The sequence below is a fragment of the Micromys minutus genome (genome assembly GCF_963924665.1).
Source record: "Micromys minutus genome assembly, chromosome: 33".
Taxonomy (NCBI): domain Eukaryota; kingdom Metazoa; phylum Chordata; class Mammalia; order Rodentia; family Muridae; genus Micromys; species Micromys minutus.
Window position 1 is genome coordinate 19,241,318 of NC_137968.1, and position 26,212 is coordinate 19,267,529.

The 26,212-nt window shown below is 43.5% G+C and overlaps 1 protein-coding gene and 1 pseudogene across 5 annotated transcripts in view; both read left to right on the forward strand.

Annotated features, from left to right (window-relative positions):
* Positions 1-15,840, forward strand: part of MTBP (MDM2 binding protein) — a gene marked incomplete at its 5' end in the record, with an annotated part of 69,883 nt that extends 54,043 nt beyond the window's left edge. For all 4 annotated transcript variants that reach the window (XM_080909357.1, XM_080909358.1, XM_080909359.1 and 1 more), the window contains 5 exons: positions 2,026-2,292; positions 3,569-3,806; positions 4,401-4,514; positions 14,939-15,004; positions 15,678-15,840. In XM_080909357.1, coding sequence (XP_080765483.1) covers positions 2,026-2,292; positions 3,569-3,806; positions 4,401-4,514; positions 14,939-15,004; positions 15,678-15,716 — 724 coding nt within the window. In that variant the 3' untranslated portion in view covers positions 15,717-15,840. The remainder of the gene's footprint in view (positions 1-2,025; positions 2,293-3,568; positions 3,807-4,400; positions 4,515-14,938; positions 15,005-15,677) is intronic.
* Positions 15,841-20,821: 4,981 nt separating this feature from the next.
* LOC308414225 (G patch domain-containing protein 4-like) lies at positions 20,822-22,015 on the forward strand (annotated as a pseudogene). Its single transcript has one exon. The product of its transcript is annotated as a G patch domain-containing protein 4-like (transcript).
* The last annotated feature ends 4,197 nt before the right edge of the window (positions 22,016-26,212 follow it).

Below are 26,212 nucleotides of genomic sequence, written 5' to 3' on the forward strand. Positions count from 1 at the left end.
CTCCCTGACATCAGATATGTACCCTGTACTCTATGTCTCTCCTTTTACGTGTCACTTTGTCTTAGAGGGTGGTTTAGTGGCAGTGGAGGGAGCGTGTGCACTGTACACAAGTCAGCTGAAGGACACTGGGCGTTAAAAACCCACATATTAGAATCGTTATAGTACAAACACCCGTGTAGTCATGCAGGCTCATCAGATACTGATTGCTTCTCCCCGGGTCTGCACAAATATCTTATTTATATCCCCCAGACAACTGAGTGTGAGTAACCTCAGGGTTATTGCCAGGTTTTTTTGTTTTTGGTTTTGTTTTTTTTACAAAATACGCTAAACCAAAGGCTAGAGAAAGAATCAGACATCAGGGTCTCCTTTGCCTGTCAGCCCTCTGAAGCACTGACTTCAGAGTTCAAGTTTAGACCAGGGCTCCTCCAGTCTACACTACCGCACCTCGGGATCACCCAAACCACTTTGAATTCCGGCCGTTTCTGTAGATCTGCACATCTGCAGAGTGGGATTATTCCAGTAGTCAGGTAAACGTGGCCACCACCTCACACGGCCACTTCATTTCACCATGTGTGATAAGCACTGAAAGTCTAATGCTGGGAAGTGTGCACAATAGAGCATGGTTTCCACGCGCTGCACATTGGAGCTCTCCATTCAGTCATCCTACAGGACGTGGACTGACACCACTGTCCCTCGTGACCTTTTTCCTCAGCGGTTCTGTATGTTCTCTTTCTGCTCAGAATCATCTCCAAACCCCTTTTGGAAGGGTCGGTGACTGAGATAACGTGTATGGTGTGTGTTCAGGTTTCTAGTGGGTTGTAAGATCCAGCCATGCGCTGAGTAGAGATGACCCTTCTTTAACCTAAGGAAGGAACACAAGTGGTTAAATGGTTACTGGGCTCTGCAGTCACCAACTGCAGGTTACGTTCTGATTATGCTACGTGACTGGTGTGCTATAAGACACGCTGCGGTAGAAGACAAACCTGGGCATGGTGCCGGCAGCCTTTGCAAGTCTGACCCTAGGACACCTGATGATAATCCTGATAGGGCCTCTTTCCATACGTAGTACAAACCACATTTCGCACATTAGGCAGCAGAACCATAAAGTACTCTGCCCACATAGCTAATACAGTAAAGGAACCAGGTAAATCCATATAAAATCTGTGGTCTATAATCTTTGAATCCAAAAATGTCACCTGAGGGAAAAATAAGGTTCTGAAAACCTCATCAGGCTGCAGGGGTCTAAAAAACAACGCATTCCTTGGGAGAAGAATTCTGGTATAGGACACGGCAGGTCACTTTTACAGAAGAGGTCTGGTATAGGACACGGGAGGAAGGCTTGTGTTGGTTCTGCCTGGACATCATTCCTGGTGAAGTCATTTGTGTTTGGAAACAGTAGGGGTGGGGAGCTTTACCAGGCCATTGATGCTTTCCCTGCCTGTGTGTTTGTTGTGCCGAGCGTGGGACTGGAGTCCAGAAGCAGATGCTCAGCTAATAGGTCATTGGTTCAATGGATTAGACTGAACCAGAACCCAGTTATACAGGCAACCAACATGGTTAAAAGAACATCAGTAATTCAGGTGACGAATGCATTTTGGTTTTGAAAACCGTTATACCTATAAATCTTAATCTTTGTGGACAGTCAAGTCGCCCTTTCCCGCAGAGTCAGCATTTCCCGCAGTTGCATCCACGTCATGCTGAGAAGTCAGGGGTGGCTAGAGTCTTAGGAAGTATTAAAACAGCAACCATGCTAGTTAGGACACAGTCCAGAGGATGAACTGAATCTGTTGCCACAGAAGTGCAGTCAAAGGGGAATGAGACTGTACTTCACGTTTGTAAATCTTCCTGCAGACTAGGGTTTAAAAAAAGGTGAGCTACTGAGAAGTAGGCCATTCAGCCAACTTGTGACAGTTGTTAGGAAACTAGGTAACTTTTAAGATGGTGCCTGGCTGTTTCCTTTCAGAAAGGGGAAGGGTCCCACTGTTCTTCCAGATGTTTGACTTTAATGCTCTTTCCTCACTTTAGATATTGCCTGGATGACCAAAAAGCTTTAGAGAGAGATGGGGGCTTTTCTGAACTGCAGTCTCGCCTTATTCGTTATGAGACCCAGACCACCTGCACCAGGGACAGTTTTCCAGTCCCCACCGTGCTGAGCCCTCTTCCGTCCCCTGCAGTTCTTTCAGAGCCCCAGAGTGTCCCCGAAGGAGAAGCACTGCAAGGCGAACTCCGACCTGAAGTTTCTGGATTGAAACGGAGATCCAAAGACCCCAGTGGCCTTTACCCCCAGAAAAGGTGACCTGTGACGTCCGCAGCAGCGCTCTCTCGTCTGCCTAGTTTTATGCTACTTTCTGCATGGGGTTTTAGATCATTCCTTAATGCTAGGAAGTTTGTTTGCATTTCAAGTATTTAACTGGTTTGGCTTATCAGGGATAGGAAGAAATGACTTGGAAAATGGAGCTTTTACTCATTAGCACAGTGGGTGGGCAGGTAAAGTGGGCACCAGTGGGCGAGGGCTCAGCCACCCTTTGGAGGTGCGATTTCCTGTTAACTCTCTGCGTTGGCACCTTCTCCTGTTTGCATTGGCCTTCAACCAAGAGCTTCCACCACAGGGCCATTTAAAACTACTCATCACATGTAAATAAAGCTTTAATATATACAGTGGTAGTACGTTCTGTGGAACTTTTCATGACACGTTGTTTGGCTAGCTAATAGTCCAAGTATATTAGACTTTAGATGCTGATACAATAAGTACTGAATTTATATAGATCTTTAGACCATGTGGTAGATTTAGGCCCTGGGCATATAAAATATGCTATAAGCTCTGACACCACTTAAACCTTTAAAGTAACTATAAAACGTGTAGAAATGAAGCCTTGACGGCTTTTTGAACAGGTGAAAATATGACAATACTGTTTCCTGCTGTGAAATGATTTTTATGACAACTTTGTTAGTCCATGGCTTTTTTTTTTTTTTTTTGTCTGAGTAAGTCGCAAAGCAAAGCAGTTAGAAAGATTTATATTCAGGAAAAGCACACTGACTATGGCAGTGTGCTGTGGACTGAGAGGAGTAGGAGGAGGCTCTTCTAGTGGCTATTTTGAAAAAGGAGAACATTTCCAAGTCATTGTGAAATTTCCAAGTCATTAGCAAAACCGAAACAAGAACTAATCTTTCTTCTACTTGTATTTGTTTTTCTTTACTAATTCTGCACAAAGGTTTGCAGTTTCTTTCCTCAAAGTCCTTAATGAAAGGTAGGAGTGCTTAATAGGTTATGAAGTGTTTGAGCGGAGCTGTCCTAATATTGTTTATCACGTTCCTCTTAGCTTGTCTAGTTATCTCTTGCCCTCTGTTTCGAGCCCTGCCCTAGCTCCTTTTCTGTTGTTCTGATAAAATAACCTGGAGAAAGCAGCTTCGAAGAGAGAGGTCTCATTCCACCTCACAGTGGAGGTCTCCAGTCCTTGGTGGCAGGGGAAGTCACTGCAGTCAGACCGTGGGGCAGTGCACCCATCACTTGTAACATGTAAAGCTCCACTGTTGACTCATTCCGTCTGTACTTTTGTCCTCTTTACAGAGTCACGAGATCAGAAAGTTCGGATTGTTTGCTTTCTCAGGCAAGTTGCAATAGTGATCAGTACCGTCACGTGGGGTCGTCCAGGAAGCCTCAGGCAGAGCGCTGTGTGTCAGTGCCTCCACTTCCTGGTCGGGAAGCTTCCAGAGCTACCGCAAAGACCAGTTCCGGACAAAAGCGAGCACACGAATCAAAGTCGTCAAAGCAAATTAAGGAATCTCGATCCCAGAAACATACGCGGGTAAGGACTTCCCGCCTTCTCAGTTCTGCTGAAAAGAAACTTCATTGTGTGAATCTGTAAGAAAGTATATGCCTAACAGTCTTATGAAGAATGAAGTCACATCCAGAACTTACAAGCTTCAGGTGCTAGAAGGATGGTGAAGGCTGGAGCTCCCAGGTAGAACAGTTGCCTAGCATGTGTGCAGTAGACAGTGTGGCTGGGAAAGAAAGTCCATGGGGGTGCAAGGGACACAAATTAGGCAGAAATTGATTATTAATTGTAAAAGTTGGCATGTCAGTGCACCAAAACAGGAACATTCGTTTTCTAAAGACGATTTCCCTGCTGTGTCTAACTTGCCACAGATTTCAGGTCATAGCTCACGATTCAGTTCCTTTCCCCAGTAGCGCCAGGCATTTCCCGCTGACCAGGAGTCCTGAGATGCAGACAAGCAGGCAGATGTGAACAGGCTGCTTTCTTCTCAAGTGTTTTGTCAGAACGGCCATATTTATTTTTAGTACTAGCAAATGTCTGTATAATTCACAATACACTTCAATCAAAATTGAAATAGTTGTGCCATTTCTGAGAAACATCAGCCAGGTGTTCTTTCTGTCGAAGATGCTGAAGGAGGTGGTAACAGAAACCTTGAAGAGACACCACGTCACCGAGGCCCACGAGAGCTTCGATGCCTGCAGCCAGAGACTCTTTGACATCTCCAAGTTCTACCTAAAGGTGTGGTGTCTCCTCTACTCTACCTGGGTGTTCATGTTCTGATGTTTCTGTGAGATGTGTGCGCACAAGTCTTTATGTCATCTGTGTACACTTGTTACCAGGTTATTTTCAAAGGTGTCTAACATTAGCCTTGTGTACAGCTGCTTCAGTCAGAGGCCTTTACGAAGTCAGAGCTCATTAACTGGTAATCATTTTATTATTAACCTATATGAAGCTTAATGGTAAGTATAGTATTTTATTACCAAAAGTAATAAAGAGGCAGCTGCTACTTGGCCAGATGTAAGGACTCTGGTGGGGGTTAGGGGCTGCTCAGGTGATAGTTTTCTTTCTTTGCCTTTCAGTTTGTGTGTTTTTGTGTGCTGTGAGTGCGCGGTGTATTGTGCATGCGTTTACAGGCATCTCTCATCTTGCCATCTTGACTATCATGGCTAGACGCTGAGCCAGCTCCCAGGGTCCTCCTGTGCCCCTCCCGACTCTGAACTTAGAGGAGTACATGGCCATGCTTGGTCTTCTACATCTGTGCCAAGGATTTGAACTCGGGTCCGTGTGCTTACACAGTAGGCATTCTTTCCCACTGAACTTCTTCCGCCACAGGATGACAGTTGAATGTCAGCCCTCTGAAACTTGGGTGTTATAGAACCTCAGGGTTCTGCCTGAGGCCTAACCAGCCAGCAGAAGCTAGAAGTAGTAGAGGAACTAAATGACCTCCTTCCACAGTAGTGACTACACGGCCTTTGGACGTTTCTGTGCCCACACCTCTGGCAGTGAGAAGCCAGCTGGCCATCTGGTCCCCTTCCTTGTAAAACCACCAAACTAAGCACTCAATGCTCCCATATTTTCAGTGTCTCTCTTCTAAATAGAGGAGGGCAGCCAAGGACCAGCAGACAGTGGATAACTTCTGACTCAAGTGAAGCCAGAATGGAAAGAGAACTCTGAAAGGGTAGAAAGTGGGAGAAAAATCTATTAAAACTAGAATTCTCCCAGAAATAAAACTGCCCATAAAACTAGAACTACATGCTGTCACCAAAACCATACACATAATACAAAGGCTCCTTTTAATTAAAGGTGTGAAGAAAACAATTTAATAGAAATGCTGAGCAGCTGAGCTGGATTTTTTTTCAAATAGTAAGAAATAAACGAGAAGAACTCTAGAAAGAGAAAATGGAGGCTGGATCCAGAAGGCCCTCCACTGATAATAGGAGGGAACTTGGAAGATAGACACCGTGGGAGAGAAAATCATCAAAAATAAAGCAAAGCTTTCTTTAGGGACTCACTTACTGCTGATTATTCTTTTTGAGGCTGTTGCAAATGGGTGTGTGTCCATGATCTCCTGTGTGTTTACTGTTGAGGTGTAGAAAAGCTACTGATTTGGGCAAGTAGACTCTATACCTGTCACATTGTTAAATTTGTTGTTTCTAGAAGTTGTCCAGTAGAACGTTTGGAATTTCTGCTGTATGATACACCTTCTGCAAAGAGAATCCTTGAACTAATCTTGTCCCCTTTGTATCCTCTAGTTCCCCTCTCTTTTCTTATTGCTCTGGCTGTATCTGCCAACACAGCCTTGAAAAGGAGTGTGGATAATGGACAGCCTTGTCTCCTTCCTGAGTTCTACGAGGTTTCCCCAAGCATTTCTTCATTTAGGATGATGTTGGTGTGAGTTTCTCTTCTACAGCTTCTATTATATTGAAGTATGTTCTCTCTTCACTACTTTCTCTAGGCCTTTTGTCATGAAGGCCCTTTAGATTTTGTCAGGTGCTTTTTCTATGCCTTTTGTCTTTAAGTCCATTTATGTTGAACCGTCCCTGCATTATCGGGGATGAAGCCATTTTTATCCCTGGTGGATAATATTCTTGATGTATGTCTGTATTTGGGCTGTAGGCATTTTATTGAGTGTTTCTGGATCTACATTCCTCAGGGAGACTGACCTGTAGTTCTTGTTATATCCTCTCCTGGTTGGGTGTCAGGAGAGACAAGCTTTATTGAAGCAGTTGAGAGTGATCTTTCTGTTGATGGGTTTTTGTTTGGTTTTGGTTGTTGTTTTGTTTTTATTTATTTATTTATTTATTTTTCAAATACATTTTTTAAGGTTGTAATTACGTATTTGTGGGTACATATGCATACACATATGTATATATGTAACAATAATATAGTAAAAGAGGCTATTAATTTGAGGGGATAGGAGAGAGACTAGGAGGGGCTGTAGGGAGGAAAGGGGGATGTGATACAGTTTTATTTTAATTAAAATATATTCTTTTTTTTCTTTTTTTTGTTGAGCTTCACAGTCTGTGAGTTGTTTCTGGGGCAGTGTGAGCCTCTGAGGTTAGCATCCCACTATCAGTGACTGCATATTATGTCTGTTCTTTTGGGACTGGGTTATCTCACTCAGTATGATATTCTCTAGATGCATCCATTTTCTTAAGAATTTTGTTAAGTCATTGTTTCTGATAGCTGAGTAGTACTCCATTGTGTAAATGTACCACAATTTTTGTATCCATTCATCTACTGAAGGACATCTGGGTTCTTTCCAGCTTCTGGCTATTATAAATAGAGCTGCAATGAACATTGTGGTGCATGTGTCTTTGTTGTATGTTGGAGCGTCTCTGGGGTAAATGCCCAGAAGTGGAATAACTGGGACTTCAGGTAGTATTATGTCCATTTTTCTGAGGAACCACCAGACTGATTTCCAGAGTGGTTGTATCAGTTTACAACCTCACCAACAGTGGAGAAGTGTTCCTCTTTCTCCACATCCTCGCCAGCATCTGTTGTCATCTGAGTTTTGGATCTTGGCCAATCTGACTGGTGTAAGGTGGAATCTCAGGGTTGTTTTGATTTGCATTTCCTTGATGGCTAAAGATGTTAAACACTTCCTTAGATGTTTCTCAGCCATTCGATATTCCTCAATTGAGAACTTTTTGTTTAAGTCTGTACCCCATTTTTTAATAGGGTTGTTTAATTCTCTGGTGTCTAGCTTTTTGAGTTCTTTGTATACCTTGGATATTAGGCCTCTATCTGATGTGGGGTTGGTAAAGATCTTTTCCTACTCTGTTGGCTGCCATTTTGTTTTCTTGACAGTGTCTTTAGCTTTACAGAAACTTTGCAATCTCAATAAGTCCCATTTGTCAATCTTTGACCTTAGAGCTTGAGCCATTGGTGTTCTGTTCAGGAAATTTTCTCCTGTGCCTATGAGTTCTAAGGTTTTCTCTACTTTCTCATCTAATAGTTTCAGTGTACCTGGTTTAATGTGGAGATCTTTGATCCACTTACACTTGAGCTTTGTACAAGGAGATAAGAAAGGGCCTATTTTCATTCTTCTGCATGCTGAGTGCCAGTTGGACCAACACCATTTGTTGAATAGGCTGTCCTTTTTCCATTGAATGTTTACGGCTTCTTTGTCAAAAATCAGGTGACCATATACATGAGGGCTCATTTCTGGATCTTCTATTTTATTCCATTGATCCAGGTGCCTATTTCTGTACCAGTACCATGCAGTTTTCAGCACAATTGCCTTGTAATATAGCTTGAGGTCAGGGATAGTGATTCCCCCAGATGTTTTCTTGTTTTTGAGGATGGATTTAGCTATTCTAGGTCTTTTGTTATTCCAGATGAAATTGCACATTGCTCTTTCCAACTCAATGAAGAATTGGGTTGGTATTTTGATGGGGATTGCATTGAGTCTGTAGATTGCTTTTGGTAAGATGGCCATTTTTAAAATGTTGATCCTTCCAATCCATGAGCATGGGAGATCTTTCATTTTCTGAGATCTTCCTCGATTTCCTTCTTTAGAGGTTTGAAGTTCTTGTCATACAGGTCCTTCACTTGCTTAGTTAGAGTCACACCAAGGTATTTCATAGTTTTTGTGACTATTGTGAAGGGTTTCTTTTCCCTAATTTTTTTCTCCACATGTTTGTCCTTTGAATATAGGAAGGCTACTGATTTGTTTGAGTTAATTTTATATCCAGCCACTTTGCTGAACTTGTTTATCAGCTGTAGGAGTTCTCTGGTGGAAGTTGTGGGGTCACTTAAGTACACTATCATGTCATCTGCAAATAGTGATGTTTTTACTTCTTCCTTTCCAATTTGTATCCCTTTGATTTCCTTTTGCTGTCTAATTGCTCCAGCCAGGACTTTCAGTACTATGTTGACTAGGTAGGGGGAGAGTGGGCAGCCTTGTCGAATCCTTGATTTTAGTGGGATTGCTTCAGGTTTCCCACCGTTAAGTTTGATATTGGCTGTTGGTTTGATGTATTTGCTTTTATTATGTTTAGGCATGGGCCTTGGATTCCTGTTTTTTCCAAGACTTTTAACATGAAGTGGTATTGGATTTTGTCAAATGCTTTCTCAGCATCTAGTGAGATAACCATGTGGTTTTTTTTCTTTGAGTTTGTTTATATGGTGGATTACATTGATGGATTTCCTTATGTTAAACCATCCCTGCATCCCAGGGATGAAGCCTACTTGATCATGGTGAATGATCATTTTGATGTGTTCTTGGATTTGGTTTGCAAGGATTTTGTTGAGTATTTTTGCATCAATGTTCATAAGTGAGATTGTTCTGAAGTTCGCTGTCTTTGTAGGGTCTTTGTGTGGTTTGGGAACGAGGGTTATTGTAGCCTAAAAAAATGAGTTAGGTAGTGTTCACTCGATTATATTTTGTGGAATAGTTTGGAGAGTATTGGTATTATGTCGTCAATAAAAGTCTGATAAAACTCTTCACTGAACCCATCTGGACCTGGGCTTTTTTTGGTTGGCAGACTGTTGATGACTGCTTCTATTTCTTTAGGTGTTATGGGATTATTTTGATGGTTTACCTTGTCCTGGTTTAACTTTGGTATCTTGTATCTCTCTAGGAATTCATCTATTTCCTCCAGATTTTCCAGGTTTGTTGAGTATAGGCTTTTGTAGTAGGATCTGACGATTTCTTGAATTTCCTCAGTTTCAGTTGTTATTTCTCCACTTTTCTTTCTGATTTTGTTAATTTGTATACTCTCTCTTTGCCCTCCAGTTAGTCTGGCTAGGGGTTTATCAATCTTGTTGATTTTCTCAAAGAACCAGCTCTTGGTTTTGTTGATTCTTTTGATGGTTCTTTTTGTTTCTATTTGGTCTATTTCTGCCCTAAGTTTGATTATTTCTTGCTGTCTACTCATCTTGGGTGTATCTGCTTCCTTTTGTTCTAGAGCTTTCAACTGTGCTGTCATGATAGTAGTGTGTGCTCTCTCCAGTTTCTTTTTGGAAGAACTCAGAGCTATGAGTTTTCCTCTCAGTACTGCTTTCATTGCATCCCATAGGTTTGGGTATGTCATGTTTTCATTTTCATTGAATTCTAGAAAATCCCTAATTTCTTTCTTTATTTTTTCTTTGACCCTGCTATCGTTTAATAGAGCATTGTTTAGTTTCCATATCTGTATGGGCTTTTTATTGTCTTTGTTGTTACTAAAGACCAGCCTTAGACCATGTTGATCTGAAAGGATGCATGGGAGTATTTCGATTTTCTTGTATCGATTGAGGCTTGTTCTGTGTCCAATTATGTGGTCAATTTTCGAGAAGGTGCCATGTGGTGCTGAGAAGAAGGTGTATTCTTTAGTTTTAGGAGGATATGTTCTATAGATATCTATTAGTTCCAGTTGGTTCATATAGTTTTACAGTGTCCTTGTTCAGTTTCTGTTTCCATGATCTGTCCATTGGTGCGAGTGGGGTATTAAAGTCTCCCACTATTACTGTGCTGGTAAAATGTATTTTTTGAGCTTTAGTGGGGTTTCTTTTATGAATATCGGTGCTCTTGTGTTTTGAGCATATATGTTAAGGATTGAGATTTCCTCCTGTCATATTTCCCCTGTAATGAGTAAAAAGTGTCCTTCCTTATCTTTTTTGATAACTTTTGGTTTAAAATCTACTTTATTCAATATTAGAATAACCACTTCAGCTTGCTTCTTGGGGCCATTTGCTTGGAAGGTTTTTTCCCACCCTTTTACTCTGAGATAGTGTTTGTCTTTGTCTCTGAGATGAGTTTCCTGCATGCAGCAAAATGCTGGATTTTGTTTATGTATCCAGTCTGATAGTCTATATCTTTTTATTTGGGAGTTGAGTCCATTTATGTTAATATATATCAAGGAATAGTGGTTGCTGTTTCCTGCTATTGTTGCTCTGGTAGGTTGAATTGTGCCTGTGTGTCTTTCATTTGGTTTTATTGCTTAGAAGTTTTCTTGTTTTTATTATGAGGTGGTTCCCCTCATTGTATTGGGTTTTCCACCTATAATTTGTTTTAGTGCTGGATTTGTGGTCATATATTGTGTGAATTTAGTTTTGTCTTGGAATATCTTCATCTCGCTGTCTATGGTGATTGATAGTTTTTCTGGGTATAGCAGCTTGGGCTGGCACTTGTGCTCTCTTAGGTTCTGCATGATGTCTGTCCAGGCTCTTCTAGCTTTCATAGTCTCTCTTGAGAAATCGGGTGTGATTCTGATTGGCCTGCCTTTATATGTTACATGACCTTTTTCCCTTACTGCTTTTAGTATTCTTTCTTTGCTTTGGGCACTTGGTGTTTTGACTATTATGTGTTAGGAGGAATTTCTTTTCTGGTCCAACCTATTTGGAGTTGTGTAGGCTTCATTTATGCTCATAGTCATCTCATTTTTAAGGGTACGGAAGTTTTCTTCCCGGATTTTGTTGAAGATATTACTGTACTTTTTAGTTGATATTCTTCTCCCTCTTCTATTCCTATTATCCTTAGATTTGGTCTTCTCATTGTGTCCTGGATCTCCTGCACATTTTGGGTTAGGAGATTTTTGGTTTTTGCATCTTCTCTGACTGTTTTGTCTATGTTTTCAATGTTGTCTTCGGCCTCCGAGATTCTCTCTTCCATCTCTTGGAGTCTGTTGGAAATGCTTGTATCTGTGACTCCTGATTTCTTTTTTAGGATTTCTACCTCTATGGTTGTCTCTTTTAGTGTTTTCTTTATTGTGCCTATTTCCTTTTTAAATTCCTTCTTCCATTCCTTCATCTCTTTGGTTCTGTTTTCTTCTAGTTTTTTGAGTGTTTTTCTTGTTTCTTCTTTAAAAGGTTCCAATTCTTTGTGCTTTTCCTCCCATTCTTGTTTAAGGATCTCTATCATCATCTTGACGTAGGATTTTGTGTCTGAGTCTTCTTTTTCTGGAGTGTTTGGCATCCGCTGTTTGTTGTGGTGGGAGAGCTGGGTTCTAGTGTTGCCAGGTTGTCTTGGTTTCCCTGGGGTCCGTTCTTTCGCTTTTTTCTTGCCATCTTGTTGTCAGTGATTGGTTCTCGCCTTTCCCTTGTACCTGGCCTGTGTCCCTGGATCTCTGCTGTTCCTGGTGGTGGATGTTCCGAGTGAATGCCTGTTGTGCACCCTGGAAGCCGCCGCCTGGGAACAGAGGGCCCAATGCCACCGGGTTCCTGGGGCCCTGGATCAAGCAGAGCAGGCAGGCACACTTTCCGCATGCTCTGCTGAGATCTCTCTGCCCCCTGGCTAGTCGGAATCCGTTCTCACAGAGTTCTCGCCAGTCCTGTGTTGTCTGGGTCTCTGCTTTTCCTGGTGGGGGATGTTTCGAGTTTGTTTTTATTTTTTATAGTTGAAGGAAGTTTGGCTGTAGACCTTTCAGAGTGGTAGAATTTTGCTGTAAATCTATCAGGCTCGGGACTTCTTCGTTGGAAGACATTCTGTTACTCTTTCAGTTTGCTCATTTCTAATAGATCTGTTCAGGATATAGGTCTCTTCCTGGTATACTGTCGGTGATGAAGTCTTACCAACATGGTTCCCTAAACATGGCCTGAACAAGGATGGAGAAACACACACACACACACACACACACACACACACACACACACGTACACGCACCCCGATAATTAAAGAAAAAGAAAGCCATAGATTTAGAAGAGAGGGGGGAGGTCTTACATGGAAGGATTTGGAGGGAGGAAAGGGGAAAATGATGTAATTATACTATAAATTCAACAAATAAAAAGGATTCTATTTTTCTAAAGTTGCAAGAAATAAGAAGCCTTGGCCTCTTGCTGGAAAAGATTCTTCTTACTCAAGTCAATGAGTAAGAATGGCAGCAGGCCACTGGAATGTCATATCTCCATGGATCCAGAATATTTTCTGAGACTTCCAAAGAGAATGGATGCTTATTCATTGAAAGGACCAAGAATTAAATAGTATCCTACTTCTCCAGGGCATCTTGGTATACTAGAAGACAGTCAAAAGCATCTTCTAATTCTGAGAGAAAGTGATATTAATGTGGTATTACTATCTGGTCTATAATCCAATCAAATGGGTGACTCAATAACAACTACTTTAAACCCACGTCAGGGTTTTAAATATATCTTTCTCTGTTACAGAATCTGTTAGGAAACCAAGTTGAGCACATAAAAGGTGAAACCAAGAAATAAAACAAAAATTGACCTAGAATAGGACAGACAAGCCCCAGTGGGCCTGGCCTAGGGAGAAGGCGCCAGGCATCTGGGCAGGCAGAAGGAAGCAGGCATCTGGGGCAGGCAGAAGGAAGGAAGCAGGCATCTGGGGCAGGCAGAAGGAAGCAGGTGTCTGGGGCAGGCAGAAGGAAGCAGGCATCTGGGGCAGACAGAAGGAAGGAAGCAGGCATCTGGGGCAGGCAGAAGGAAGCAGGCGTCTGGGGCAGGCAGAAGGAAACAGGCATCTGGGGCAGGCAGAAGGAAGGAAGCAGGCATCTGGGGCAGGCAGAAGGAAGCAGGCGTCTGGGGCAGGCAGAAGGAAGCAGGCATCTGGGGCAGGCAGAAGGAAGCAGGTGTCTGGGGCAGGCAGAAGGAAGCAGGCATCTGAGGTAGGCAGAAGGAAGCAGGCATCTGGGGCAGGCAGAAGGAAGGAAGCAGGCATCTGGGGCAGGCAGAAGGAAGCAGGCATCTGAGGTAGGCAGAAGGAAGCAGGCATCTGTGGCAGACAGAAGGAAGGAAGCAGGCATCTGGGGCAGGCAGAAGGAAGCAGGCGTCTGGGGCAGGCAGAAGGAAGCAGGTGTCTGGGGCAGGCAGAAGGAAGCAGGCATCTGAGGTAGGCAGAAGGAAGCAGGCATCTGGGGCAGGCAGAAGGAAGGAAGCAGGCATCTGGGGCAGGCAGAAGGAAGCAGGCATCTGAGGTAGGCAGAAGGAAGCAGGCATCTGTGGCAGACAGAAGGAAGGAAGCAGGCATCTGGGGCAGGCAGAAGGAAGCAGGCATCTGGGGCAGGCAGAAGGAAGGAAGCAGGCGTCTGGGGCAGGCAGAAGGAAGCAGGCATCTGAGGTAGGCAGAAGGAAGCAGGCATCTGTGGCAGACAGAAGGAAGGAAGCAGGTGTCTGGGGCAGGCAGAAGGAAGCAGGTGTCTGGGGCAGGCAGAAGGAAGGAAGCAGGTGTCTGGGGCAGGCAGAAGGAAGCTCTCTGGGTTAAGGAAAGAGACTGAAGTTGGAAGGCATTTGGTCCCCGTTGTCAGCACTATGGAGATGGAACAGTGTTGGTGGAGAAGAAACAAGCAATGACCAGGCCATTTCACTAGAGCAAGTATAGAAGCCGAACGAAACATACATGGCCACAGTCTGAGTGCCTCATGGTTACACCACCTTTGCTTAGATGTAGTAAAGCGGGCACACGCTAATGACGGTGCCAAGCTATGATGTAATCGTACTGCAGAGACCCAGGTCTGTGAATGAGCTGTGCTATTCCTAGTCATTCTGAAATCACTAAGTCATCAGGGACCAGCAAAGCTTGACAGATGGAGGCGTGAAGGTACACACAGGAGGAATTGCTAGAAGAAATCAGAGTGGCTGCCTCTGGGAGATACCACCTGCTTGTCAGAGGACTGCATTTCCTCCTTTTGTACAATTAAGCTCTTACTTGAATTTTAGTTTTGTGGTTTAATTTGATGTGTTCACTGCCTCCTCTGTCCACCCCCATTTCTGTAAATCGAACCCAGGATTTTGTACATGGTACACAGGTACCACTGAGCCAAATCTCCAGTCTTATCATAGTTTAGAAAGTAAGACTATATCTTATTCCTCTCTGTGGTGGAATGAGATAGCTAAAAAAAGAAGGAAAAAAATACATATCTGAACAATTAGTAGAATCCACATATTTCTTTCCCAAGTACTAAAGCATCTGTGGTACAGTGTGAGGGTGAACGCGGGCCAGCACTGTTGGAGCATGTGATTCGGGACAGCATGTGCGAGCATGTGTGTGTGTCTGTCTGTCTGCCTGCCTGTGCCTGTCTGTCTATCTTCGTGTCTGTCTGTCTGTGTGGTGAGAGGATGTCTGTATTTCACGGGACTGTCACCACATTGATTCTGGGCGATACTTTGCTAATTGCAGTGGTACTTGTAGTGCTCTTTAGGATAATCTCAGGTTCACTTGTAATGAGCTCTTGGTAACTTAATAAACAAGGCTCCAAATGCTGTGCTTCATTAATGTCTAGGATCTAAAAACATCAAGGGGTCTCTTTGAAGAAATGAAGAAAACAGCCAACAACAATGTGGTACAGGTAAGTAATTCTCAAAAAGCCACGTTTGATTATGTTGGGATTTGTTTAAGGGCTTCTGTTCTGCTGTAACACTTAGGGTAGAAATAAAGATGGTCTTTTCAACACCACCCTTCTGAAATGTCCTTGATATTTAACAATAGACTTGTTCAGGAAAAGTATAATAATACTTAATAGGTAGTTTTTAATCAAAAAAGTTTCTCAAATGATATTCAAAGAGAAAAAAAATTCAAAGAACTAGGAAGAAACATTCTGTTTTGATTAGCTGCTTTCTGGGTTTGGTTTAACTCTTTTGAGTGACCATTTCCAAAGGTCCCTTCAAATAAAGGTAAGAAAGTGGCTTAAGCCATCATCCATTGAGGACAGTCCCAGGACTCAGCTTTGCATGTGGGGCTCAACATACCCTTAGTTTGGAAAATAAGTATAAAGACCAAATGTTGTCTTTTTACTTTATATTTTCTGTGCTATCTTTGGGGAGGAAAAAGGAACGGTTGAGGCTTAATAAGGATACTGTAATATTGGAGTAAACGGTGGGGGCGAGGTGGAAGGGAAGGGAAGGGAGGTGTCCCAGAGGGAGCACACCCAGAGCTGAGTTTTGAAGCTGCAGAGTTAAATGTTTGCCACGTGTATTTTGCGCAGAGTGATTGTATAACCGCACTTCTGTTTTCTTCCCCAGGTGATCCAATGGGTGGTAGAAAAGATGAGCAAGAAATAAGCTGCTACGTCTTTCTTTACTTAGAAAACTGCACACAACCTGTAAACTTTACTCAAAGAATACATGTTGCCTTTGTAAAGAAGATGCGCAGCGCCCCCTGTGTTTATAGTTGTGTGGCGCTCGTTCTATGACGCTCGGTTAGTGTGTTTCTAACTAATGCACTTACTTTTACAGTTTTCCCAACATTTTAATCTGTTGTTTTTATATATTTTAAATGTTTTAACTCTTGGTTATTTAATTGTTCAATAAACAAAAATATTTGATTACTTCACAAATTGCATGTCCTTATTGCTGCGCCTACCTGACTTGCTGCCTGTGAAGGTTTGACAAGCTCTGGCATCTGGAACTTGGTCCTCAGATGGTGTCCTGTCTGGGGAAGCTTGGGAGGCGCCTTGTTGGAGGGAGTGTGTTACTGTACTGTGTCACTGTGACTTTGAGTGTGCTCTCTCTGCTTCCTGCTGGCAGTTCACTGATGCCCAGTGGTTACTGCTCAATCACGACTTCTTAGAAGTCAAATGCATGGGTTTTAAGCCTTTCAGTATTTGCAAATAACCTTCCAGACAGTCTTGTGCCTGTATTCCCAGAATGCCTCTCTGCTCCCACAATGCCTCTCCACTCTCTGAAGACGGAAACTCGTGAAAGTGTGAAAACACTTTAGCAACATTTATATTATTTATTCCTAGCTTTGGCTCTTTCTCATTCTGAACAGTCTAACTTTTGCTTGTTGGTTTAGAAGAATTTTTACATATTGAGAGTACTGGCCTTTTTCATTTTTTTTTGGTATTTTGAAACCTTCAGGTTTTCGGGAGTAATTTGCTGGGTTCTTTTTTTGTTTGTTTGTTTGGTTGGTTGGGTTTTTTTTGTTGTTGTTGTTGTTTGTTTTTTTTTTTGTTTTGTTTTTTTTTTTTTTTTTTGTAGTCTCTTCCACTTCTCAGAGTTTGCTCCGTGTGTGTGCTCTGTTTGGTCATGTGGAAACCAAACTAAGGCTTTCAAAAAGTATGTGTGGGTATCCTTGAAGCTACTGACTTTAAATTTTTTCCTTTTATCTAAACTTTTTACATCATAGGATATTGCAAAGAATGAGGGAATATTTGAAAGATTCTCTTTGATCATCAGAATTATCTTTTAAAATGTTCTCTAGCAATAGGCCTTTTGGGTATAAATGTATTCAACAGATTAATAGAAATTTACAAGGTAAAAGGTTCTAGCTAGTTTCACAGTGCAATGGATTAGCAGGGGCAACTTGGAAAAGTTTACAGAAAAACAATAATAACCATAGAAACAAAAACTTTTATGGCCTCAGTTTCCTAGTCTGAAAGCAGAAAATAGTCCCGACTCCATGGGCATAATAGAGGTTGATACCAATCATGAGTATTGTGGAGGAGCTATGCCAGATACAGTGCCAAATGTTTTATATGTCTACTGCTGACGGATGAGGTAAATACTCCCTGTTATGTTAGAGACTGAAGGGCAGAGATGAAGTGCAGTGTCCCGGTATCCCATAGCTTAGAAGTTACAGAGCCAGAGGCAGATTTTGATTCTTTAAACCACCATTTATCCAATTATGGGGTCTCTCAAGTTAACATACACAGCGTTTCGTTTTCTTTTACGGATCCTAGTTTTCTATTACGTAAGAAGACGATATGTCTTTATGAAGCCCAACACTGCTGCAATGGTTTGCAAATGCTCTTCCCAGGGAATGGCATTATTAGAAGGTGTGGCCCTGTTAGAGTAGGCGTGGCCTTATTGGAGTAGGTTAGTCACTGTGGGCCTGGGCGTTAAGATCCTCATCCTAGCTGCCTGGAAGTGAGTCTTCCACTGACTTCGGAAGAAGATGTAGAACTCTCAGCTTGGCCTGCACCACGTCTGCCTGGATGCTGCCATGCTCCTATCTTGATAATGGACTGACCCTCTGAACCTATAAGCCAGCCTCAATTAAATGCTGTCATATATAAGACTTGCCTTGGTCGTGGTGTCTGTTCACAGCAGTAAAGACGACTACCTATAATGAATATATCCCAATAAATAAATTTTAAAAATAAGCATATGTATTAATAGCAATATAAAATTTTAAAATATATATTCCACTTTGAGGAAAAGTTATAAGCTGATAGCACTTTTAATATTTAAGTTAGTATGTGCAGAGTTTCAGGATTTTGAATAAACTTTTGTAATGCTATTTGAAATTTGTCAAATGTAAATTATGTTCATTTAATAAAAGGCAAATGCATAAACAAATTACGTGGAATTGATCATTCAGTACAGCTACTTAATATATCAAGTATTCTTTATATTAATTTATTTGTTCACTTTCCATCCCAGTAGTCACCCTCCTTTCCTCCCGGCCCCTTCTCATACAGCCCTCTCTCCATCTCCCCCTCCCCTCTGAGAAGGGGCAGCCCATCTCCGGCTATTGCTCCGCCCTGGCACATCAAGTCACTGCAGGACTAGACACATCCTCTCCCACTGAGGCCAGACAAGGGGAACAGGATCCACAGGCAGGCAAGGAAGTCAGGGACAGCCTGTACTTCAGTTGTTAGGGGACCCACATGACGACCAAGTTGCACATTGCCACATATGGGGGTGGGGTGGGGGCTAGGTCCAGTCCATGCTTGCTTTTTGGTTTGTTATTCAGCCTCTGAGAGCCCCCAGGGGCTTAAGATAGTTCACTCTGTTGGTCTTCCTATGGGGTTCCCATCCCTTCCCTCAACTCTCCCACAAGACTCCACAAGCTCCTTCCAGTGTTTGGCTGTCGGTCTCTGCACCTCTCTCCATTGGCTGCTGGGTGGAGCCTCTCAGAGGACAGGTAAGAGTGTCAGGGATTGGCTCTTTCCCATGGGATGTGTCTCAATTTGGTCTAGTCATTGGTTGGCCATTTCCTCAGACTCTGTTCCAACTTTGTCTGCTCATCTTGTAGGCAGTACACATTTTTGGATTGAAGGGTTTCTTGGGTGGTTTGCTGTCCTTATCCTTCACTGGGAGTCCTGCCTGGCTACAGGAAGTGGCCATTTCAGACACTGAATCCCCCACCAGGAAGTATTCTTATCTGTAGCCACAAAGCTGAAGGACTCACATCTTCGAGACTTGCAACAGAGATTGAGACATCCTGCTTAATGGTCTACAACACACCACTCTCTTTGTCAAGAAACACAGCTTAGACATGAATATTTCTCCTTATGGAAATATAAAAGATGTACCATGAATGACCTTATACCATATGCAAATGTTCACTTGACCTGTATACCTGTCCATTTGGAAACATAAATGATAAGCTGTGAATGACCACACAATCTGTAAATATTAACCATCTGGATCATAATTCTGTATTTAAAACCATAAAACACACCGAAAAAAACTTAAAAACCTTCACTACTGGATATGATGAAGCTTTCCTGGGAAGGTAAAAGTATGGATAAGTTTCAACAATGAAATAGTATGCACAGAAGGCATAAACTCCAATCAATTAGTATAATAGCATTGTACTTTAGAGCTTAAAAGTTCTGCTCTTGGAAATACACTATAATCTGTAAGAAATTGAGTACAAGGAACTCTAAAGACTTAAGATATAACTCTGTATTTTGGAATGTGCAAAAAGTTTGAGAAAATCATTTTGCAAAGGAAGATATCAGAATGGAGATAAGCCATGTAAAGATGTTTAACATCATTAATCAAATACAAATTAAAGCTGTAAACACTCCCAAAGAAGGATAAAATTTTAAAATTGTCAATACCACGATATGACTGTATGTCACAATTGGAAATCGTAATGCTATTGATAGGAATGGAAAACAATTGACTCTTTATGAAGCTTCATTTACAGTAATTTTTAAACCCAAGAAAAATGAAGACATATACAAGGAATTGAATTAGAACATGCATACAAACTTGGTTCTCAGTAATCCCAAATGAGAAGTATGGCTAAGTTTCAACAATGAAGTACTATTCTCCAGTATTGAGGAATTAACTTCTGCAACAGGCTGCACGATAATTACTCAAAGTACTAGACTAAAAAGAAAATGTCAAAAATATGAAATTGTGAAAATGACTGCGGAAAACTAAGTGGTTTCCTGGGCTCACTGTGGTATGCATGCTGACGTTCCTCCTGTCATTCCACACTCTGTTTTCTCCCTTTCAGGGAGAAAGAGCTCTCTTAGATCTTATCTTGAGCTGGAGAGATGGCTCAAAGGTTAAGGGCACTGACTGCTCTTCCAGAGGCTCTGAGTTGTGAGCAACCACATGGTGGCTCACAGCCATCTGTAATGGGATCTGATGCCCTCTCTGGTGTGTCTGAAGATAGTGACCATGGGCTCATACAAATAAAATAAATAACCCAGAACTGTTCTTGTCCAAAGAAAAGACAGGGACCAAAAAAAAAAAAAAAAAAAAAAATGGAACAGAGACTGAAGGAAAAGCCATTCAGAGATCACCCCACATAAGGATCCATTCCATCTGCAAACACCAAACCCCCACACTATTGCTGATGCCAAGAAGTGCCTGCTGACAGGAACCTGGTATGGCTGTTCTCCGAGAGGTTCTACCAGCACCTGACCAATACAGATGCAGATACTTATAGCCAACCACCAGATTAAGCCCAGAGAATGAAAGAGCTATAGGAAGCTCTTACTGAGGAGCTGAAGGGGATTGCAACCCCATAAGAAGAACAATATCAACTAACTGGACCACCCAGAGCTCCCAGGGACTAAACCACCAACTAGAGTATACTTGGAGGGACCCATGGTTCCAGATACATATATAGCAGAGGATGGGCTTATCTGACATCAATGGGAGGGGAGGAAGGCTTGAAGCCCCAGTGTAGGGGGATGCTAGAGGAGTGATGTAAGAGTGAATGAATGGGTAGAAAAGCACCCTCATAGAGGCAAAGGGGAGGAGGAAGAGTTGGGGATTGATGAAGGTTGGTAGAAGGTTAACTGGGAAGGGGGATTTGAAATGTAAACGAAAAAAAAATAATAAAAAAAGTTCAGGATAGGAAGATGGCGGCACCCAAGTCGGGTATGGCACGTGCTTCCACGGAGGGGACTGTACACTGACAAGGATGGTGCCACATTCTCCCTGGTGAAAACCTGAGGACAGAGCCTCTCCCAACCATGAGTGTCACCCCAGCAGTCAAGAGCCATGGGATGAAGTTTGCTGAAGAGCAGCTGGACTCAAGGCCAAGGCCTACGGATGGACCCAAGGCCAAGGCCTGGGCCAGAAAGAGAATGGCATCACCCAGGCCTTCAAGGTGACACTGAAGCAAGATACCCATGGGGTGGGACAAGACAATTTACAGACCACTGGTGGAGTGATCTCTTCAGGAAGACTGCAGCCAGCTTAGTAGTGGACTCGGGGAAGGATGGAGTGCAGATAAGGTGCCTTTCCAAGGAAGGGGTGGGCTCGGGGTGGCCCAGCAAGTCACCCCGAGCCCAGCTTGCTGTATCAGAAGTTTGTGAAGACAGCCACACTAACCTTAGGTGAAGAGAAGCCCAGCAGAGACGTGGGGAGCTGCAGTGATGTTGACAAGCATGAACCTATGCCCCCAAAGATTCTGACTGATGAAATGCCTGTGAGGGGCGAACAGCACACTAGGCTGCCTGGGTTGGAATCACCATGAAGGCCAAGCTTGCTCGCCTGGAGGCCCAAGAGCAGGCCATCGTGGCTTGGCTCAAAGGCTCTAAGGACACGGGTACCTCTTAACCACTGACTGACAGCAAGCCCTCCCCAAAAATGAAGAGAAAGTGGAAAGAGGAGGAGGAGGCTGCAATAACTGAAAAGAGGCTAGGCGAGGAGCTCCTGGAACACACTGACAAGAGTTTCAGGAAAAGCAAGAAGAAGAAGGATGAGAGAGAGGGAGTGGCTATAGGAAGTGAGGAGGAGGCTGCAGTAGCCAGTGGGCCTGGAGAATTGAGCATGAAGCAATCTGACCAGTCTTCCAGGAAAAAGAAGGAAAGGAGGAGGCAGCACCATGAAGAAGAGGGGGAGATGGGAGTCTGCGATGAAGGAGTCACAGATGTGACAGCCGGGCCAAGGACAGTCAACGGTGGAGCCAGTACAGATGCTGGAGAAGCAACAAGAAGTGACAGACAAATGGGGAGGTCTTGGAGACCCAAGGTGAGGAAGGGAAGGATGAGCTAATAAAAGGAGAGAGAAAGGTCAGAAGAAAAGGCGAGGACAGACGGCAGTGCTGTGAGGTCTTGGAAGCAAGCAACAAAGATGATGACAGTACTTGGGAAGCAGAGGAAGAAGGTGAGAGTAGTCAGCCACACCCAAAGGAGAGAGCCAAAAAGAAGCAGAAGGACTGAGGGTCTGAAGCGGATCTCAGCTTTTCAGGGGTAGCCTGGTTTGCCGCAGGGTTTCTGCACACTCCTCTGTAAGCAGTTCTGGAGCACCAGTCTGCTGAGGAGAGACAAAGCATTTTAATTTAGCTGAGGGGTGGAAGTGGTCCTCTGTGAAACTTCCTGTCCAACAAGTATAATCCTGCTGCTACTCGGCTCACCAGCTAAAGGATGGTGGGAAGAGGAATCGGGGTGGAGGAATATTTAAAGGAATCTCTTCTAAAAGTCTGAAAATGTAGATTTATATGAAACGTCTTTGTTTTGTAGACAGGGATTCTCTGATACAGATCTGGCTTTCCTAGAACTCAGAGGTCCTTGTGCCTCTGCCTCATGAGTGCTTAGATCAGAGGCATGCACTATATCACACTCTGAAAGATGTTTTCATCTTAAACACTATGAACGTTAAGAAGAACATCAATTTATATGTACGGGTTGAGTTACCCTCCCAGACTGCCTGTTTCTGATGATTATTAAATGAGAGCTTGCCCTCCAACCCCCCAAAAATGTTCAGGATAAAAATAATCTTAGCTCGTGTGGGTACCTTTATTGGAGTTGGCTTGTATGCACACACTTGATCAGGGTTGACTAGGCTATATATGGCCTTTGGAGAGTGGGAAGGGATTGTTCTCAGGGTGAAGCTTCATTGGCTACAGTTTCAAGTACTGTGAATGCTTATTTGTAGGGAGAGACATTCCAGGAATACCAGGCACTTGCTGGGCAGGTTCTTGGGGATTGGGGGTGGATTTGCCAAGGACTATGTGACATTCCTCAGAAGATTGGGGGGGTGCACACTCCCCCAGATAAGGCAGAGAAGAGGAAGCTCCTCTATGAAAAGGGAGCCCTCCAGTTTGCACCGAGCTCAGAGGAGCTACTGGACATGGTAGACTAGAACCTTCGTGGGAAGGTGCAATACTCAGATGCTGGAATAATTGGCTTGAACCCATGATATAAGTGTTCTAGGTCCTGAATATATGGTGGTTCACCGGTCTATACATTGACCAACCAGAGCTCAGCAAGCTGTTGTTCCCATGCTATATACTGATAGACACGGACAGCGATGACTCCGTAAGATTCTGTCCTGGGTGGTACAGAAACGCTCACTGTGTAATATATAACATGTGCCTAATACTTACATTACCTAGCAGGACATTTCTCCCGCTGCTGAGGGCTGCTCCTTAGAGATGCAGCGTGTGGCAACAGTTTGGGTGTTAAGTATTCTCTAAGGCTTTAGCTCGGGAAAGTCACTGTGCCTTGATTTCCTTTCTTAATGCCAGTGCCTTTAGAAAGTATCTATCTTGTATGTTCTGAAACCCTTGATTTGGTGTCCTTTGTTTATAAGCATTGTGTGATTTCTACTGCAATAGGTTGGTCCAGAGCAAGGGGCTAGTATCCGGACAGTTCTTGCTCTCTTAGTTGGCTCTTTCATCCTTGTAATGAAAGATGTAAAGCTGAGTAACTTTGCTAAGAAGCGTTTTATCTGGCTTCCAGTTCTGGACATTCAAGGGCATGGCGTCCGCATCAGAATCTGGTAAGGGCATCATTAGGATGGCATATCAGAGCCACAGCATGTGTGAAAAGGTCACAGCGCTAGACAAGAGCTTGAGCAACCGCACCAGGCTTGCCCTTTATCACAGCAGCTTCTCTAGTGAGAAGTAACTCGGGGGTCCCATGAACTCCATTAACACCTCTGTGGCCATTACCCTACTGACCATAACAAGGACCAAGTTTTCAGCACAGGAACTCTTAAGAGATAAGGCACAAACTCATACAAACCACAGCACCCTCAAAAAAAAAAAAAAAAAATCACCAGTTTCACAGAAATTGGTGTCAACAGCTTTCATGTTTTTAACTGTGTGCCTGTAGTTTCCACCCATCGCCAAGAAGAAAGTCTTCTGAAGATGTCTGTAGCTGCATGACCTTCAGGTGGAGCTGTGAGAACTGTCAGAAAGGCTAGATAGATGCTTCTCTGTAGACCCAAGAACTCCAATTCACTGATGCCTTGGAAGCCTGTCTTGTTAGCACTGTGTCTGTTTAAGGCTTGGGATGTGGAAGCTTTTTCAGTCAAGCCCACTGCTCAAAGGAACTGCTCTTTAAGGTTTTGGATGTGTGGTTTTGATTACCAGCCTCATCTCTGTACTCTGTACCTCAAGGATTGGCCCACACTTATAGCAAGGAGGTTCTGACTGGGTCCTCATCACGGCTGCATTGGAAGGGGAGTTGCAAGCAATTCCCATCAGCCTCAGTTACTCTTCTGTTGCTGTGTGATAGACCGTGACCAAAACAAATTGTAGAAGAGCGGGTTTGGACTTACAGATGCAGATGGCAAGAGTCCATTGTGCCTGGTAAGTACCAGCAGCACATGTCAGGACTGGCAGGGGGAGCAAGCTCACATCTTCAGGAACATATGCTTTACAAAGCCTGTTCCTCTGATACATGTCCTCCAGTGAGGTTGACCCACATAAACCTCCCCAAACAGAACCACCAAATGGAGACCAAATATTCAAATGCCCAATGGTATGAGAGACGTTTCTTGTGTAAGTCATTGCATTATCCCTCCACAATTCAAATTCTATTTAGCTACTGTGTTATTCTCATAGCTTTTTTTTTCTTTTTCAATGACCCAGAAAAAATATCTAAAAATAAAGAGTGGTCAACAATATTTCCGATGAGCCAGGAAACAGGCACACGGGCAGATTCGTGACTACCCGGGCGATCTGTAGGGAGCTCTAGCAAACACTAGTTTATAGGATCCAAAGCTCATGAGACAAGGGGCAAAGAGGGGCTGAGGTAGAGCTGCATCTACTCGGGCTGTGCTCCAGGAGAGGAGCTGAGCTGGCCAGTTGTCCACGCTTACGAAGCTCTGCACCTGAATGACCTTCACAGGTCCATGAAAGAGGAAGAAGGCATGAACAGACTTTAGACCACTGGGAACTTGCTGGCTGAAAGTTCCCATGGTTTAGAATGGGAAGTTGACATTGATGCCTCATTCCTTGGGAAAGCAGAGAGCCACGGGACCTGAGTATCGGTGAGCCGTGCTATGTGTGCTAGTGTGCGGAGCAAAGCCGTTGCCTGAAGAGTCTGGAGGAAACAGGTTGCATTGGCCCTTTTTTCCTGTGTAAATTTTGTTTACAGAAACAATAAAAATAACTTTGTGTAGAGAAAAGAATGCAGCACATGAAGTAGTTCCACAGAGCCCTGGGACTTCTCATCTACGCAGATGGTTTTTGTGTCCCTAATCCCTGCACCTAAGTTGGCAGTAAATATCAATGACTACTGTGAGCTGGAACCTAGAATTTTAGGACCTTGTCACTTCTGTTCTCCTGGGACCTAGTCCTGAGCACATGGGGAAAGTCATAGGGAGTACCTCACAATACTTGTGTGATAGCAGCTATAGACCTGTGTATGCAGCATTAAGAAACTCTCCACCCAGGGTAAAGCCCCATCCAAATACAGCCACATTAGTGAGCCCAGGCATCTAAACAACAGTGGGAGGGGTGGACCAGCCTCACCAGGCCACACAACAGTGAACAACAGTGCTGGCTTTTGCTGTGCCAAGCCCCTGGGTTGTAAGGCGACTCACTGTAGACAAACCTCAGGTCTCATTCACATCTGCAAATGAACTGCAAGAAAGAAGGTGGCAGAGACTTCAGTTATCAAGACTATAACTGAAGAACGAGGGAGGGAGTCGTTTTCTTTTTTGCCTTGTTTTGCTTTCCCTGGAGACCCAGAAAGCTTGTGGAGGAAGACACTCCCATCCCCAAGCCCCCACTGCTGTACCGATGAGGATTTTGAAGCAGAACAGCGACAATTAAGGAGGCATTATTGAAGGTCTTTCTTGGCCATTTGGGTTCTTGTGAGAAAAATAAGCTCTAATTCATCCAAGAATTGTAAGTAAAAGTTGCTAAAAATATAGCTGGCTTTCTTTTCTTTCAGCATTCCTAGGACCCAGTCCAAGCCAAGAAAGAATCGCAGCCTTCAGGCCAAGCTTGAGAGAGTAAGGCAGTTCCTGCCTGAGACTGGAGCCATCCTGAAAAGGTTTGCGTTTGCCATGCTTTTCTTTCACCCAGCTGCCAAAAGGCTGTAGATGGTCTGACCTCAAATTAGTTCTTCTTGCTGTCTTCTGTCTTCCCCAAGCTGGCCGTCTTCCCATATCCGCCCCCCCCC